Here is a 13,667-nt window from a genome sequence, read left to right on the forward strand (position 1 = left end):
TGGGATTTGGCCCCTTCTTGCTCCTCCGGCAGTGGTCAGCTGTGATGCAAACAAGAATGAAAGGGGCACCCAATTCCGTCTCTTAGTTCAGTTCCAGCAGGAAAATCAGGGGGCTCCTCCCCTCACTTGGCTGTTCATGGCTAATATTGAGGGGCTGTTCACAGGCTCTGATCTAGATGGACCAGACTAGCCAGATCTCATCTTCTCTGAGCCAGTTTGGTGTAGTGGTTAAGTGCGTGGATTCTTATCTGGGAGAACCGGGTTTGATTCCCCACTCCTCCACTTGCACCTGCTGGAATGGCCTTGGGTCAGCCATAGCTCTGCAGAGGTTGTTCTTGAAAGGGCAGCTGGTGTGAGAGTCCTCTCAGCCCCACCCACCTCACAGGGTGTCTGTTGTGGGGGGAGAAGATATGGGAGATTGTAAGCCGCTCTGGGACTCTGATTCAGAGGGAAGGGTGGGTATAAATCTTCAGTCTTCTTCTCCTCCCCCTCCTCCTCCACTCTCAGAAGCTAAGCAGAGTCAGCCCTGGTTAGCACTTGGATGGGAGACCCCCAAGGAAGCCCAGGGTTCCTATGCAGAGACTAACAATAGCAAACAAACTCTACAGGGCTTCCATAAGTGGGCTGCAATTTGAAGGCACTTTATGTGAAATAATAAAGCCTCCAGTAGCACCTTTTAAGACTAACAAATATTATTGTAGCATAAGTGTTCAAGAAACACAGCTCTCTTCGTTAGATGCTGTGTTTCTCGAAAACCTGCTACAATAAAATGTGTTAGTCTTAAGAGATGCTGCTGGACTCTTTTCTGTTTTGCAGCAACAGACTAACCTGGCTAACCCCTCTGCACTTTATGTGCACAGACACACACACACAAGTTGTTCAGACTAGGTGGCCAAGGCTGTTATGCTTCCTCTGCGCCGCTAGACTTCAGAGTGTCGCAGCCACTGTTCCTTTGAGGTGGCAGCCACTCTTACGCCAGTCAACAGCTCCTTGCGATTTTTGATGACGTAGGCTAACAGCTATGTTTTAAACAGCCAGGAAAGGGAGAAGTGATGGTCCCTGTCACCACGCACCATTGTGACACTCATTGTACAGGAGGCTGAGGTAGTGCGTTGCGTTTCTCACCCTGCACTGCTTTCCGTGAGACAGCTTTTTGGGGACTGCACTGTATCAGAGGACTTTTAGTGGGCAGCTCATGTTCGCAGTGCAGAGGAAGCAGCTCTCAGTGAGGGTTTTTTGGTTAAGAAGAACTCAGTTGAACTGCTGCTCCCTCACGCTCTGCAGACGCAGAGTATTAATTATACATGTGAAAAGTTCACTACAGAAAGGGAAACGGCAAGTCTCACATGCAATTAAGGCGACTTCCTCCGGTAACAAAAGACTTCAGCAGCCTGACAAGGTTTCTTTTTGTTCAGCTACTAGGTTTCTCAAATGGGCTATTAAATTCTGAATTAGAGCCGCAGGTTTGGTAGAGTTTCCGTTCCCAGTCACTCTCTGTGTTTTTATTAACACTGTCTGGAGGCACAAGCGGAAACAGTTCTTCAGACCGTGACTTTTCCTCCTCCCATCGCATCCATGTAGCCAGCTTCTTAAGGAAGGTAACCTGCCCTAACAAAAACAGGCTTTTTTCTCCCTTTGCTGGCCCATTGGGTTGTTTTTCACTAGGTGAGATGAACTGTAGGCGAAAGGTTGTACGTTCTATTCTGATGTTCAGCACAGAGCCCTGTTCATTTATTCTGTTGTTTGCCCTTCAGAATGTTGCGGCGTGTGAGAAGAGGATGCTTTCCATGAGCTTCTGCTTCCTCCCCCATCCCGAGTTCTCCCTTTGGACATGGGCTGCTCAGAGCTTTGGTGCTGGCTTCTGGGCGCCAGGACCCACTTTTCTCAGTGTAGACCTTGTCAGTAACTGGAACAGTTACTGCATCCTGCATCCTGACTCTGGCTTGCCCTCAGATTGGTGTGCCGCTTCCGGGATTCTTCATTATGACCATTTTTTGTTAGCCTAAACACTGGCATGTCCTCCCGGCTACTAGCTACTCTGTGTCCTTTCTACAGGAGCAGGTGAAATAACATGACTAAAAGTAGCCATGCGGCAGCCCCCTTGCAGTCAGGGCAAGGAGAACACTGGCGGCACAGTAAAAAGCAGAATACAAAACAACTGCGCCCGAAACATACTCATGACGCTTCCTTTAAAGTAGAAACACTCAAAACCTTTTTATAAGTGTACAAGCATCAGTATGTCGACAATACAATTACAAAACTTTAAAAGCACGGAGTCCTGTAAAGAACAAGTCAATTTCACCGTGTGACTCCGGAAGAATTCTCAGTCTTTGAAGGGTTGTAGAAAATACTGAATAAATTGCCAACACGGAGTCTGTCCGCAAAAATCAGCTCCAAAGGGAAGTTGGCCTCCATGCGATCGCCTGAAACACCGCATTTCGCTGAATACAGCTTTTTCATAAGCCGAATAAATATCACTTATAAACTGTCTCTTGCCATCTCTCACAGTATAATTCTCAAATGCCGTCAAGTGTATGTTTCAGGCGCCGTTGTTTTGTATTCTCCCTTGCGATCCAGTGGCAGCATGTCCCGCTTGCCTGTGCATATGAGACTTGAGAGGGCCAGGCGGACCTTGCACTGTATTCATTGCTTAGCTGTCCTTCAAGAGGGACTTTGCTGCTCCCCTTATACTTTGGTGGTGTGGGGTTTTTTTCCTCCCTAAAATGGTAGGACAGCAGTTTCTTGTGTCCCTACTGAACAACCCTTTGTTAATTACTCCAATCTGCACAACAGTCCTGAGAGAAGAAAGCACATGCATCCTAAAAAAGCTAATTCAGGCTGAGGAGGGAAGGATGGAAATGAAATATGACCAAGTGCTGGCAAAACTGAAACCTGTCGTCCCCTTGAATAAAGCTCAGCTTGTCACCATCAAATAAACATGAGGAATGCAGGAACAGTGTCAGGGAGGGTGATGTTGAGTTGGCCACCGTGTGACGCAGAGCGTTGGACTGGATGGAGCCATTGGCCTGATCCAAGACGGCTTCTCGTACATTCTGATGATGGCACCTCCTCGCAACCAGTGGCAGTATTGAATTTGGCTACCAGTTTTTTGACCGGCTGTCATTCTGAGGATGTTCTTTTCGCTTCCCTGTAGGTGGCAGGACCTCATTGCACGTATGGCGGGGACAGTGAAAGTTTCACGAGGCAGAAGGGTGATTCCGTTGTCCCAGTCAGGGCCGGGCGAGTAAGTTGTGTTCGTTTGGGACTTTCAGCAGAGCGTTTCAAAACTCACGGGCCACATACAACCACGGGAGGGTCCTTTAGAAAAGGGGTGGGGTAGGGAAACGAGGGTGCTGTTAAAGCGTACGATGGATTTGTTCTCGTTTTGCAGAGAAGACCGTGACGAGGAAGACCGGCAGAAATTGAAGGAAGAACAAGCAACCCCTGACAGCAGCATGCAGAGTCCAGGTTTTTTCTAATGATGTTTACCGCTGTAATGCATTTTCTCATGTTGTGCTGTTTTTATATGATCAGAACCTTGTATTGATTTGAAAGCCCCTTTCAGAAACTCTTGTGTGCACCTTGTGTGGGGCACAAGAACCACTCTGGAGCCTTCCTCTTAATTTTTGTCCCAAATTTCTATAATCTTAACAGTCGAAAAATGTGTTGAAGTGCCCCTCGGGGCTTCGAAACCAAGTGTGAGCTTAGCACATGCAATAAAATTTTATAGTTGCGCTAAACTTGTGAGCTTTAAGGTACAGGTTTAGCCAAAATCGCATTAAACGCCTCATTGAATCGTGTGTTGATTCTGGCACTGGCATTTTTTTTGTTTGTTTGTTCGTCAGATAAGGATCTGGGGCTGGAGTCTCCGCTGATGCTGAAGGCTGAGTCCCCTTCAGCAGCCATGTCGGAGAAGCTGGAAGAAGAGGAGCTCCTGGAGGCCGACAGACAATTTGGCAAAGAACCCCCAGCAGATCTGGTGATCAAAGAACCCTCTGAGCACTGTGACCACACAAGTCCAGAACCCACTTCTCAAATCTCAGAGGAACGGTGGGCATTGGATGCACTAAGGAACTGTAAGTCCCTGAGCATACCTGGGGTGCTAGGGCCCCAGAAGGGATTGGCTTGGGCAGTTTGTAAGGTTCGGAGGTCACCTGTTATCCTCCTGTGCCAAATGAGCGTGACCTCACTTCCTTGTCTAGAGATGGGGTTTGATCCCCCTCTCCTCCACTTGCACCTGCTGGCATGGCCTTGGGTCAGCCATAGCTCTGGCAGAGGTTGTCCTTGAAAGGGCAGCTGCTGTGAGAGCCCTCTCCAGCCCCACCCACCTCACAGGGTGTCTGTTGTTGGGGAGGAAGGTGAAGGAGATTGTGAGCCGCTCTGAGACTCTTCGGAGTGGAGGGTGGGATATAAATCCAATATCATCATCATCATTGTTGTCCTGTGGAGTCCCACAGCCCTAGACTGTCCAGCACGCTAGGCAAGGCTAACTTCTGGCACCCCCTCCCTGCACTTATAATGTCACCGAGTCACATGGGGGACACCCAATTTGGTGCCCCCAGAAGGCCGGCGCCCTAGGCAATCACCCACCTCACAGGGAGTCTGTTGTGGGGGAGGAAGGTGAAGGAGATTGTGAGCCGTTCTGAGACTCAGAGTGGAGGCCGGAATATAAATCCGATGTCGTCATCGTCGTCTTCTTCTCCTTCTCCTTCTCCTTCTCCCTCTTCAACTTCTTTTTCAACTTCTTCAGATACTGGCAGGCTGTATCTAGATTAGAGAATCTGAAGTGAGCAGTGAGCAGTGACTGATGAAAGCTCCTCCCCTGCCACAAATTTTGTTAGTCTTTAAGGTGCTCCTGGACTCTTGGCTCTTTTCACGTTAGCCAAGTGACCTTGTTGACTGCTTCCTTCAAGCTAAAACAAATGCAGGGCTGGTCTCTCACTCGCGCTGGCTTTTTGTCTAAAGGCCCTTTGAGGCAAAGTTGCTTTTTAGCACAAACTGAAGGGTGGAGCTGAGCACCCTTTTTAGAACAGCTCATTAAAAATTCCAAACACAGTTGGCCCCTGGAACCAACAGCTGCAAAAGCAGAATTCACGTGCACATTGTTTAGCTTTCTTTTTAAAAGATAATGTAGTGTCCTAATGTGTATGCGTATTCCAGAGTTTGGAACCACCTTTTTTATAAATTTGAGAGGCCATGGGAGGATGTCATTCCTCAACCGCAGTAAGAGCATAAGAACAGAAGAGAAGCCATGCTGGATCAGGCCAGTGGCCCATCCAGTCCAACACTCTGTGTCACACGGTGGCCCAAAAAAACCCCAAGTGCCATCAGGAGGTCCATCAATGGGGCTAGAAGTCCTCCCACTGTGCCCCCCCCAAGCACCAAGAATACAGAGCAACACTGCCCCAGACAGAGAGTTCCAACAATACGCTGTGGCTAAGAGCCACTGATGGACCTCTGCTCTATCCAATCCCCTCCTGAAGTTGAGATCTGCAACTGCACTTCCTCTTCCTCCTTCCTTTCTGCCACTTCTCCGATTAATAGCAAGCAAAAATGAAGCGAGAATTGGGTAAGAGCTGCGAGAATTGGGTAAGAGCTGCTTAGGAAAGCTCCGCACTGATCCTCCATGCTGTCCCAGTTTGGTGTGGTGGTTAAGTGTGCAGACTCTTATCTGGGAGAACCGGGTTTGATTCTCCACTCCTCCACTTGCAACTGCAGGAATGGCCTTGGGTCAGCCATAGCTCTGGCAGAGGTTGTCCTTGAAAGGGCAGCTGCTGTGAGAGCCCTCTCCAGCCCCACCCACCTCACAGGGTGTCTGTTGTGGGGGAGGAAGGTAAAGGAGATTGTGAGCCGCTCTGAGACTCTTCGGAGTGGAGGGTGGGATATAAATCCAATATCTTCATCTACCTCACAGGGTGTCTGTTGTGGGGGAGGAAGGGAAAGGAGATTGTGAGCCGCTCTGAGACTCTTCGGAGTGGAGGGTGGGATACAAATCCAAAAAATATCTTCTTCAATTGGGAGAAGCTGAGATTTGAGGGAAAGCCAGCCGCTTCCTCTTTCCCCCTTTGGATTCACATTAAGGCAAGCAAAGACAATATAGAGATATGTTTAATAAGTGTATCACATTCTTTTCAATGAAAGGAACATCCGGCTACAAAAAAAAATCAGTCTTGGGTTACCATCTTCTGCTTTGATGTTCATCTTTCATCTTTGATGAATGCTGGCTGTAGATGTTGCTTGTTCTGAGGAGCAGGCAAACTCTCACATCAGATCTTTTATATGCACAACAAGAAAAAGGAGCGTACTGAGACAGGATGACAAGACCTGTGACGATTTTGTGTTTTTTTTCAGTGGGTCTGTTGAAGCAATTGCTGATGCAGCAGCTGGGCCTGTCTGAAAAGGAGACTCTTGGAGACCACCAGCATTTCCCCAGGCACAGGACAGTTTCCCAGGGAGCCCAAGGAGAAACTGGGGTCCAGAGAGGATCGAGACACTCATACAGCAAGACATCCCCATCCGGGGTGAGTAGGACACCTTCTCGCGGGGGAACAAGCAGCTGTGGACCTTGTTACGGTCACCGGACTTCAGATGAATTCCTGCAGCTGGGGGACACCACGTCAAGTAGCAGTCAGTTAACGGACCCCTTGAGCACGAACCCGGATACCCCAGTCACGGAGCTGGAAGGGGTGGGCGCTGAGGATGGCGGAGAGCACTTTTTTGATGCTCGTGAAGCCCACAGCGACGAGAACCAATCAGAAGGTGAAGTGATAGAAAGGAAGGAGGAAGAGGAAGTGCAGTTACGGATCTCAGGTGAGTGATCTCAGAGACATAGTGTTGCCATGAAAGATTTCTGTGATCTGGTAGAACTTCAGAGTTCTGTGACGGGGCATACGGGTTTCATTTGAGCCAGGGCTGAAGGACAGGAGGTAATCCTGACATTCCTCGTATCTTGTAGTTCCAAGCAGAGTACAGTCACCATATTCTTGGTCCATGCTGTCACCAGCTGCGTCCAGCAACAACATAGAGCAGGGGTCCCCAACCCCCGGTCCGTGGACCGGTACTGGTCCATGGCCTGTTAGCAACCGGGCCGTGAGTTGTATAATTATTTCATTATATATTACAATGTAGTAATAATAATAAGATGATGACATTGGATTTATATCCTGCCCTCCACTCTGAATTTCGGAGTCTCAGGGCGGTTTACAATTTCCGTTACCTTCCTCCTCAACAACAGACACCTTGTGAGGTAGGTGGGGCTGAGAGAGCTCACCCAGAAGCTGCCCTTTCAAGGACAGCTCTGCGAGTACTATGGCTGACCCAAGGCCATTCCAGCAGCTGCAAGTGTAGGAGTGGGGAATCAAATGTGGTTCTCCCAGATAAGAGTCCACACACTTAACCACTACACCAAACTGGCTCTCACAAGGACAGCTCTGCAAGAGCTATGGCTGACTAAGGCCATTCCAGCAGCTGCAAGTGGAGGAGTGGGGAAATCAAACGTGGTTCTCCCAGATAAGAGTCCGCACACTTAACCACCACATCAAACAAATAGAAATAAAGTGCACAATTGTATCATCCCAAAACCATGCCCCCCCACCCACCCCCTGCCCCTAGTCTGTGGGAAAAGTGTCTTCCACAAAACCAGTCCCTGGTGCCCAAAGGGTTGGGGACGGCTGCCATAGAGGATTGATTTGGATCCAGCTTGGCAATGGAAACCCCGGAGGGGAAGCCAGTTGCCGGGAGTCAGCTGAGCGCCTGCGATGCATCGGTGCTGTCTTTGTTGTGCAGTCCCAAGAAGTTGCTCGGGTGGCCTGGCTGGAGAAGCAGCCCTGCCAGAACATGGAAGGAAGTAATAAAGTGCCCGTGAGCATGTATTAAGTGCTTATATCTGTAAGCCACAGCAGACTTGATGTCCAAATGCCAAGCTTTTAAGCACTGAAGCTTTTGTTAATAATAATAATAAACTTTTATTTGTATCCCGCCCTCCCCGCCGAAGCAGGCTCAGGGCGGCTAACAAGACATGGTATCCCATGATTTACATAAAACAATTTTAAAATACAGTTGATACATACATTAAGAACGGTTACATAAAAAGTTAAAACTAAAATAAATTAAGGTTAAAGTTCACGCAACCGAGAGGGGGGGAAGGAGGCATGTGGCTTGATCGTGTAGCCCTGTCTCCCAGGCCATCGTAGAGCGTCAAGATGTTTTCTTCGCAGGAAATTATTTGATCCTTGATGGATACGGCACAGTACAGGAGAGCTCCACGGACGAGGAGGTGTCTTCGCTGGTTCTGCGGTCCACTGCAGGCAGTGGTGCAATGGACTCTGCCCCCCAGCTGCCGACGTCCCTGCCAGACACCCAGTCAGACAGAGGAAGCTCACCGTTTGTGGAAGAATTCATGGCCTCCCACTGGGAAGCCACAGAGGAACCCAGCTCAGGTGTACTAAGCCCTCCTTTCTCAGTAGAGTCGCGCACCCGGATCCTGCGTTACATCCAGAAGATAGAGGCCAACCTTGAACGCTTAAAGGTACGTCACGCTCTGTTTCAGATCCCCTTTGGGCTGTAATTCTTGTTCACCCAAGTGATAAATTTTGTGCAGAAGCTGGGGGAACTGGGAACTGAAGTTGGCGCAGTGTGCTTGAGGACAGATATGCATTTTCCTTCTTGACTGATTTCCATGGCAGCTCTTCAAAAGGGAGATTGGTGGTGGCTCAAGTGCCGTAAATTCTGTGGCCGAGAGAGGACGAATATATTCTTTAGGAGTATATTTATGACTTTAAATTGTGACTGTTGCAAGGTGCAAAGATTCAGCTCAGCTTTCCAAAAAAACCAAGGTGATAATAAGCAAGAAACTTGAAATAACCCTGGTGAGCCAAGAACCTCCCAGGTGAGGGGATGTGGATGGATGTCAGGAAAGAAGACCCAAATATTGTGCTATGATGGGTCAGGTAAGTGCCGGGGAGAATGAGATCAGTCTGGTTTCGATTCCGTAGCCTTTGTGAACGTCCCTCAGTTGAATGCAAAGACTGCTGCGGTAGAAGAGTCAGCGTAGCTCTAAGTTGGGGTGCTGAGACAGGCTTGTGTTTTATAGATCAGGTGGAAAGAGCTTTCCCCAGAAGAGAAATGTGTTGCATCAAGGGAAGCCTTCTTTCCCCAGAGAGAAAGCACATCTGCTAATGAAACGGATGCACGAGGGATCCCAAAATTATGGGATTAAGCAACACTGACTTTCCTGGGGATCGAGAACTTGTTGCTTCGTGACATGCAGAACTAAGAAGGTACCATTAGAAGCAGTCGCTTGTGATTTCTTTGGAGAGAGAGAAAGAGAGATGGAACAGTCTTAAGGAGCACCTGCCTATCAAACATGACAGCGCAACGAGCTTTGAAGGACTTCCCCCCCAGTTCGGATAGTGGCAGCTCCTCTCCTTATGGTGCCAGTCCTCAATGCGTGCCAAGTAAGACAGATGATGAGTGGACACTGCAAAATATCATTCCCTGATGAGGGGGCCGGCCTTGGCTTCATCGGATCTGAGTCTGGCTTCCTGCTGCCCCACACAACAGTAAAGGGGGCAGTTCGTTAGTCGTCTTTCCCAGCCATCCCTGTGGGAAATACCTTGTGACTGGCTTCCCTGCCCTCTCTGCCCTCATATCCCGAAGAGGTGTGCTGAGAAACCACCACAGATTTAGTTTCCGTGGATCCATTCCATAGGCTTTGATTCCCCTTCCCGGAAGCTGCTTTATCTCTACTCCCAGTGGGAGCAGCACTCCAGGGGGCGGGGTGGGGGAGCAATGTTCCCTCTCAGCTGCAGAGTCTTGTGAGCAAAAATTCTACCTTGTGAGCTGCTGGCATGAAAGTGGTGAGCGACTGCATCAATTAGCGTGCTCTGGGGTCATCCTTCTCGAACTGAGACAAAAACGTGTGAGCTGGAGGCTAAAAATCTGTGGGCTGGCTCACGCTAACTCAGTTTAGTGGCAACACTGGGTGGGGGTGGGGTCTTTCACGACACCCACCTCCTGGTTCTTTGAACTGGAGGTGCCGGGGACCGAGCCCAGGACCTTCTGTATGCAAAGCAGAGGCTTTCCCACTGAGCCACAGCCCCTCCCCGTGCTTCTTTTCCATCTGGCAAATCAGCTTTGCTCTGCAGGATGCCGAGGCGTTGTCTTATCCTTCACTGTAGAGGTGGTTGCTTAAGGAGGGCACTTGAGAGGCAGGCTGGTTGCAGATGGATGCTAAAGTTACATTAAAAAAAAAAAAAAGTTCCTGTGGTTCAAAAATGATTTGGGGTTTCCTTGGAGGGTTGTGTCCTTGAGAGAGGCTACTGCAGCGGCGTGTGCTGCCATCCCTGCAAGACGGCGGCTGTATTCGGAGGGGCATCAGAGCCAGTTTGGTGTAGAGAGCCAGTTTGGTGTAGTGGTTAAGTGTGTGGACTCTTATCTGGGAGAACCGGGTTTGATTCCCCACTCCTTCACTTGCACCTGCTGGAATGGCCTTGGGTCAGCCATAGCTCTCTTATCTGGGAGAACCGGGTTTGATTCCCCACTCCTCCACTTGCACCTGCTGGAATGGCCTTGGGTCAGCCATAGCTCTGGCAGAGGTTGTCCTTGAAAGGGCAGCTGCTGTGAGAGCCCTCTCAGCCCCACCCACCTCACAGGGTGTCTGTTGTGGGGGAGGAAGGGAAAGGAGATTGTGAGCCGCTCTGAGTCTCTGATTCAGAGAGAAGGGCGGGGTATAAATCTGCAATTCTTCTTCTTCTTCTTTGATTAGTAGCAGCCAATGCTAATTAGAAGTGTTCCCTTGGCACAAGAGCTCCTAGTGATGGTTCAAGCGAGAGCCCTGAGCTTGTTTCAGAACTGGGACAGTCCTGGTTCCAGTCACTTTTGGGTCAGGCACCCCTCTCTAAATGGACCTTAGCTAAACTGTGCCTGATGGACCATTGTTGTTTCCCCCCCAGGAAGTGGAGGAGAATTATGCCACTCTTCTTCAGCAAAGGCTGGCTGGATCAGCCCCCGCAGATGAGCACTCAGGTATGCCTTCCTTTTAAACTCCCGGTGGCGTATTTCTGAATGGTAATGCAATGTTAAAATATTGCCGGGCCTTGGCACCGAGAGTCGTGGGAGAAGCCAGCTTGTTAATCTTTCTAGTAAAAGCGTCCAGAGCTTTCACTGTGGCTTCTGCATTTTCAGAAGGAGCCCCTGGTTCCGATGCGCCATAAATCATTGCTCCGTTTTTGCTGACGGGGTGTTCCTTTCTCGGAGCCTTAAGCGGATCGCGTGGCACGTGTGATGCTTTGCTTCCGTCTTCTCCCATCAGCCTGGATCTCTGCAAGTTGATGCCGTTTTCTGACACGTCAGCCGTACCGCGCTAGTGGTCCCAAGGAGGCAAGCAGAAGATTAAGCCTGGGGTAGTTTCAGGGTGGACTTTCCATATGTAGATTCTAGAGGCTGATAGGAAACCAGAGTCGAGGCAGATCTGAAAGATTCTGTGTATCAGACTCATGTCTGTCTTTTCCACTCCTGGTGTGCATCATGTCCTCTGCAAAGCCTCACTTTCGGATATTCTGGAAACCCTGGAGGGCTTAAAATTTTGCGGGCGCCATGCCTTTCCCCCTGTCTTGTCCACATGCACCAGCTTACTGTGGCTGATTAGCTACAAAGAGCTACATATATATGTTCTGCTGGCCCATGACCGTAATAAATGATTGATTGATTGGCTGATACAAAAGGCTCTCTGCCCCTGCTCAGTCACTTCACCTTGTTTTCCGCCCTGCCTTAGCAGAAGCCCAGGAAGAACGGGTTTTTTTTTGTTTCCAGCGATGCGTCTCAGTACAGAACAATCAGCACACTTCCCCTAGGAGAAGAGCAATCTTGTTTGCACACTTCCAATAGATGGCGGGGGCGGAACGTCAGGATCCAGCAGCCAGAGCCTTAGAACAAGTGCGGTACTAGGCAGTCGCTGCAGCTCAGTGGGAACGCATCCCGTCACGTTGGCGGGCTTGCAGGATGGGGGATGTCTCCGAACTCCGCTGCGCAACGGATAGTTCAGCTCTCCTCTGCTTTCTTTTGTCCTCAGATAAAAGTTAGTGATGCTTCCTGGAAGTGGCTGAAGATTGGACGGGAGCGTCACCCTTGCGCAGGTGCCTACAGCCCCTCTGCCCGGACTCTGTAGCAGGAGAACTCTTTTTCACTGACCGCCCGGCCCTGAGTGCTCCAGCACAACGGGGAGAGAGGGGCGCTTTCCTTCTCTAGGCCTCTGCTCTAGCTCGTCCAGGAGAGATGGTGTCGCTCTCGTCTCTTCCTCCTCTCGCTAACAGAAATTCCTTTTTTTTTTTTTTAAATTCAGAAACGAGAAAAGGAAAAAACAAAAAAACCAAATGTATAAAGCTTTGGGTGTAGGATATAAAAAAATGTATTTAGACATAAAAAAAGAAAACAATCAATGTATTTATTTGACTTCATTCCGTGTACTGAAAGCACACTTTAATATGTATTTTATTTTGCTTTTTTTTTTTTTTTTTAAAGAAAAGGATAGTGCCAGTTTATAGCAAAACCCCACCACCACCTCAAATGCCCCTGAAAACTCTCTGCTCCAAAGCCACCTCCTGGGCTGAGTTTGGACGAGCAGACCTCGGTTTTCACTGGATTGTATTCTGAACAGCTACACAGCCAAGTTCCTGCCAGACCGCCACTCGGAACAACTCTTGGGTGATGGACGTCTGCCAGACCCATGAGAGGTGGTGGTTCCAGTTACCCTTGGATACAGTTCCTCAATATGTGGGGGTTGAAGGAGGAGAGGGAAAGGACTGGATGGTTGGTTCCTTTCCTCCCACACTCTTGGCTCTGCTTTGACCTTGATCCTGACTCTTCTGTTGGCAGCAAGGACTTGGCATCGATGTTTTGTTGAAACACACAGAACTGAAAACCAAAACCCCCCAGCCTTTTCCAAATCAGGGCGAAGATGTCAGAGCCACAGTGTGCATTTGCAGAGTTGCTACTGATGGGAGCAATAGTTAGCCAGTTATATATGTCTTGCTGACCATCTTGGGTGCGTGTGTGTGTTGTTGGAGGGGGTGGGCAGCTTTGGTTGTGTGCTTTGTTTTTTTTGCACTGTTTGTGCCAAAGTGCTCTGAAATCACATGGGATCGCAGAAAGCCAGTGCTGCAGTGTTTCTCTTGAGTGACGAATTTGAAAGTGAACTCTGTTTGAGAATAGAAATGAGAGGTCTGCATCACATCCATTACCCTTGGCTCTCCAGACTGAATACACGCGTGGCTCGGTCTGAGATGGGAGCTCCTTCGGCGTAATGAATGCTTTAGAAAGTGGCTTCTCTCTTTGCAAGGAATCAAGAAATGCCTTTTTCCTGTACCAGTTCCTGAATCTTGGGCTGTCCTTTCTTATGGTTGTATTTTGACCAGCCAGATTGAAACGTGCCAAACTCTGGAACACTCTCCTCTGTCTCCCCCTCCCCTGTTTCCATGTTGCCATCCACGTATGCTCCTGTGAGTTGTGCGGAGTCTGTCTTCTTTTGCCTTCTGGTGTGAAGGTCATATTGCCTGCCCCATTAACACACAGGCGCGTTTCCCCTGTAGCCATAATGGCAGAAAATCTCAACTGCTGCTTCCCGGCCATGCAAAATGCAAACCTCTCCTTCTGCTTACAGGGAGACGGGG

At 49.2% G+C, this 13,667-nt stretch overlaps 1 protein-coding gene across 1 annotated transcript in view; it reads left to right on the forward strand.

Moving 5' to 3' along the window:
• ARHGEF12 (Rho guanine nucleotide exchange factor 12) overlaps positions 1 to 12,505 on the forward strand; it is a 124,134-nt gene extending 111,629 nt beyond the window's left edge. The window contains exons 35-41 of the mRNA XM_060251846.1: positions 3,155 to 3,244; positions 3,392 to 3,468; positions 3,846 to 4,076; positions 6,352 to 6,810; positions 8,217 to 8,527; positions 10,953 to 11,025; positions 12,071 to 12,505. Of these exons, the coding sequence (XP_060107829.1) occupies positions 3,155 to 3,244; positions 3,392 to 3,468; positions 3,846 to 4,076; positions 6,352 to 6,810; positions 8,217 to 8,527; positions 10,953 to 11,025; positions 12,071 to 12,081 (1,252 nt within the window). The 3' untranslated portion in view covers positions 12,082 to 12,505. The remainder of the gene's footprint in view (positions 1 to 3,154; positions 3,245 to 3,391; positions 3,469 to 3,845; positions 4,077 to 6,351; positions 6,811 to 8,216; positions 8,528 to 10,952; positions 11,026 to 12,070) is intronic.
• Positions 12,506 to 13,667: the final 1,162 nt, after the last annotated feature.

Source organism: Heteronotia binoei, chromosome 12 (genome assembly GCF_032191835.1).
Source record: "Heteronotia binoei isolate CCM8104 ecotype False Entrance Well chromosome 12, APGP_CSIRO_Hbin_v1, whole genome shotgun sequence".
NCBI classification, from domain to species: Eukaryota; Metazoa; Chordata; class Lepidosauria; order Squamata; family Gekkonidae; genus Heteronotia; species Heteronotia binoei.